At 45.0% G+C, this 4,524-nt stretch overlaps 1 protein-coding gene across 1 annotated transcript; it reads left to right on the top strand.

Moving 5' to 3' along the window:
* Positions 1-1,949: 1,949 nt before the first annotated feature.
* LOC123440578 (phenylacetaldehyde reductase-like) lies at positions 1,950-3,860 on the top strand. The gene is made up of 6 exons (XM_045117142.1): positions 1,950-2,191; positions 2,272-2,444; positions 2,545-2,730; positions 2,854-3,016; positions 3,186-3,372; positions 3,454-3,860. The coding sequence occupies exons 1-6, from the start codon at positions 2,059-2,061 to the stop codon at positions 3,593-3,595; spliced, it is 984 nt and encodes a 327-aa protein (XP_044973077.1). The 5' UTR covers positions 1,950-2,058; the 3' UTR covers positions 3,596-3,860.
* The last annotated feature ends 664 nt before the right edge of the window (positions 3,861-4,524 follow it).

Here is a 4,524-nt window from a genome sequence, read left to right as displayed (position 1 = left end):
TGAGTGCTCCTATTTGACATTAATTGTATCAAATAGTTATTTAGCTTCAAATAGTCATTGTTTCGCACATAGCATCCTCCCCGACTAGGTCCGTCCATAGCGAGCGAGCCTGATTGTCTTGTAACAAGTCATTCTTCCTAGGGTCGCGTTATTCGTCATCCTGAATGAGGAATAGTTATTATTCATCATTCTCTACTATATCATCACTGCATAGTATTTTTACTTTTATGTTTCGTGATTTTTTTCTTACTTTATACCTAATAAGAGAACGTAATAAAATATTAAATCGCCATAAAAACAATTACACTATCTAAACTTACGAACGTAAAAACATAGTGTGAAATATGCATAAAATATAATTTTTCTAGTCTTATGACCTATATTTTTGTTTTCTTAATTAAATTTTACGTAATGAAACAATATGCATGTAACTATTTGTATATAAAATAAAATTTATTCATAAAATAATCGTAAGATTACTCGGGTGCAGAATAACTCATTCCGCACCCTGTGTGATGAATAGTATTACTATATATATACATATTATGTATATATATATATAGTTTTAAAAGTTATAATATTTTAAATTTGAGAACATTTTTTGAAAACCATCAGCATTTTGCAATTTTGAACATTTTCTACACTCTGACATTAAAAGAAGTAAAAAAAACAAAAGCAAGTGAAGAAAAAAGAAAGAAAGGTTCCCAAAACCGCTAACTGTGTATGTATATTAATAGCTTTAATGTGACGGCTCCTTGTGCGAAACAACGGCATCTTAAGCGTTAAATAGGAAATGTCGCTCACTCAGTCTTTACTGCAGACTGCAACAAGTCGTAAATCCCGTGAACCCATCTCAACAGCGGTGTGCGCATTAGCACACGGGATCGCTGTCAGTATCTGCGCGCAAGGTAAACGTATGCTTGAGCGTCTGATCCACACCACCAGTGACAGAGATAGCGGGACCAACAGGGGCCTGACCCTTCCTAAAATCAGTTATTTGCTCCTGATTTGAAGATGAACCGTGCATGGTTTATATTTATTTTGTGCTTTTCGGTCCCTCTCAACATGCATAGTTATCAAATCCTGCCTCTGTAACTATTACACCATCGTTCCCGTGGTCAAACAGTTCTCAACCTATTTCCGTAAACAGTTTCAACCCACCAGTTGAAGGCTTTGTTTAGTTCAGTTTGGATATAATTTCTAGCAGGTTTGGTTTTGGTTAGGTGTAAGCTAGCTCACATGGGTTTAGTTTAGGTTCAGGTATCAAGCTAGCTCATTGGGTTTGGTTCAAGTAAGGTTCAAGTATTAAAAACCATTCTCTGATTTATCTGTGAAAGAGAAAACACCCACGATTTCGTGACGCGTTTTCCCGGGTCGTACTCCTGCCTCTTTGCCGCAAGACTTCGAATTTTTGACCCTTAAAAAAAGAAAAAGAAAAACTCTTCCCTTATATAAAGAAAAAAGACTCTGAAGTTTTGTGGTGCGGTCGTGTCACGTGTTTATCCTGCCCGAGTGGCCTCCTGTGTCCTGTCCTTTTTGTTTTTTGCCATGTCCTGTGTCCTGTCCTGGGCGTGCACCATCAAGAGCGACCTGAAATTAATGGCGGTTATCGACGCGGGTGGACGTGGATCCTTCCCCGAGATAACAATGGCGCAGATGAATTGACACATTGGTTGCGGCCGCGTCACGGCCTGACAGCACGCCTCCCCTCTCGTGGGCGTCAACGCCCCCAAACCGCTGTGCTTCTTTCAAGTTGAGGGACAAATTCACTGTTCCGAGCTAGTAAAGAATTTACAGAACAAATTCGTTTCGAAAAGATTTCACGTTTTGATCCTTTTTAAAAATGTCAGAAACCTTGCTGCGACACTTAAAAACGCCGATCTAGCGTGACGTTCGACCGCCAGTCTGTTTAAATGGAAACGCGAGGGTAGTAAGTACAGTTCAGTTCACAGGGAGGGAGCCAAGGAGTGCCGAGTTGACCGTTTGTTTTGTCTTTTGTGTCGAGTAGGTGAGCGGCAGACGGGCGGATCGTAGCGTAGCGTAGCGAGCACCGGCGAGATGGCCTTGGCCGGCGGAGACAGCGGCGGCGAGCTCGTCTGCGTCACCGGCGGCAGCGGCTTCATCGGCTCCTGGCTCGTCCGCCTCCTCCTCGACCGCGGCTACACCGTCCACGCCACCGTCCAGAACCTCCGTACGTGCCTCTCCTCCTCCTCTCTCCCCGTAACCGAATCGAGTCGAGGCAAAGATTGTTTGATCGGACTGATGTTCCAGAGGACGAGGGCGAGACGAAGCACCTGCAGGCTCTCGATGGCGCGGCCACGCGGCTCCGGCTGTTCCAGATGGACCTCCTCGACCCCGCGTCCGTCCGGCCGGCGATCGAGGGCGTCCACGGCGTCTTCCACCTGGCCTCCCCCGTGATACTGCAGCCCGCACAAGACCCCGAGGCAACTTTTCTTTGCCCAGTCAGATCCCAGAGCTCCATTCCATCGCTGCACTGCACAGCCGTAAATTTTAACTAACTTGTTCCGTGATCCGTCGACGCAGAACGAGCTGCTGCTGCCGGCGGTCAACGGCGCGCTCAACGTCCTCCGCGCAGCCAAAGACAGCGGCGTCAAGCGTGTCGTCATGGTGTCCTCGCAGACGGCCATGTGTCCGAACCCCGACTGGCCTGCCGACAAGGTCATAGATGATGACTCCTGGGCCGACCCTGAGATCCTCAAGAAACTCGAGGTGAAGTGAATCATCTTAACGCTTGCATTGCAAGATCCTGTTTAGAACTTTAGATACGTACGTACTGGTACTTCTAGTCTAGAGCTAAAGCACTGATGCGCAATCCCTCTGTCTGAATTGCAGCTTTGGTACAACGTCTCCAAAACGCTTGCGGAGAAGGCTGCGTGGGATTTCGTCCGAGAGGAAGGGCTGCAGCTGGTTGTGCTCAATCCGGGGTTGGTGCTGGGCCCGACGTTGACCCCGGTGGCTACTGCCAGTCTCCGTCTGCTGATGCTGCTTCTTGAAGGTCAGCCAATTACAGCATGCAGAGTCTTGCAGCTCTGCTCTGTAGCAATTCCTGCACTTTGCTTTCTGCTACTGAGTTGCAACGCAGAAAAACTTCCAAGAGTGCAAGCCGCAAATTATCCTGTTCAGAAATAAAATAAAAACTGCAAATTACATTACGCACTACGCAGGCCAGAAGCTTGACATGGAACTCTTCTTCATCGGCTGCGTTGATGTCAGAGATGTGGCACAATCTCTGGTGGTGCTCTATGAGAGCCCGTCGGCGCAGGGACGCCACCTGTGCATGGAGTCCGCCGTACGCCTCGTCGATTTCCACGATGAACTTGCTAACCTTTGCCCCGAATTCCCGGTTCACAGGTGATACATCTACTGGCAACATCGACGGTCTCTCCATCAGATGCAGCGTTCTGATGTTGCCATTTGTTCTTTTCGCTTCAGGATCCAGGAGGACAAACAGGGCTGGGTGGTGAGATCGAAGGCTCCGTCCAAGAAACTGATCGATTTGGGTGTTCGTTTCACCCCATTCGACAAAACTGTCAGGGACACGGTGGATTGCTTGAGGAGCAAAGGGGAAATCTAGCCTGCGAAAAAATGTACATTTGCAGGGGAAAAAATCTGCTGAAAAACTGCCGCCATGCATAGGACACTCTCCAGACATGTATCCATGATCAATAATGTATGTTTTATATTGCATGTTTGAATAGTTCCCAACTTGAACTCAAGTGTAAAGTGTTGTTGTTCTCTGAAGGTCGAGTTCCTAGTCTTCTAGCGTGTGGCGTTGCTGTGTTGTGTGAACTCTGTTTGCCTTTTTCATCAATGAAATGCAACGCCATTGCTTTTGGTCAGAGAAGAGGAAGAAGGACCCCAAGCATCATCATAAAACAACAAACAACTTCTGAAAATTTTAAAATTATGAAGTGGATAGCATAATAGAAAGGAAACAGGTATTGGCAAAAAGGAGTTCAAAGCAAAAGAAACCGGGGAAAGAAAGTTCAGATCTGACCTCTCTTGGGTTCATCCCTTTATATGCATCTTCTTAACTTTGCTTAATTGTGTAACCTAACAGAAATAACTGCATTATGACCCTGCAGTTCAAAGTTCAAAAACTGACTGAAATGTTATACTACTATGGATTCATATAGGACCTCAAAACACAAGAATTTTGCTACTGATGTCTTTAGATGGTGCACATGAAACAAACATAGTAATATACTGGGTGATTGAAGAGAGATAGTAGAGAGAGTGTATGTGCTAGACTTTCAAAAGGAAAAATGTACTAGGTTCCAATGAAACCGATGCTAGAAATACATCCCACAAAATATGAGTATATAGAGAAAAACTACCACATTACATGCGTTGACCACAAAAAATATCAATTTTTAAAAATAAATAAAAATGACACATTTCCATTTTGCTCCCTAACTTGGGCCCTACCTCATCTTTACCTCTAAATAAAAATAATGCTCAACTATACCCCTTTCCGTCTGATGCCCTTGTGGAAATAACCCT

This window comes from Hordeum vulgare, chromosome 3H, assembly GCF_904849725.1.
Source record: "Hordeum vulgare subsp. vulgare chromosome 3H, MorexV3_pseudomolecules_assembly, whole genome shotgun sequence".
NCBI classification, from domain to species: Eukaryota; Viridiplantae; Streptophyta; class Magnoliopsida; order Poales; family Poaceae; genus Hordeum; species Hordeum vulgare.
The sequence above is the reverse complement of the archived record's forward strand: the minus strand, read 5'-3'. Positions and strand labels throughout refer to the sequence as shown.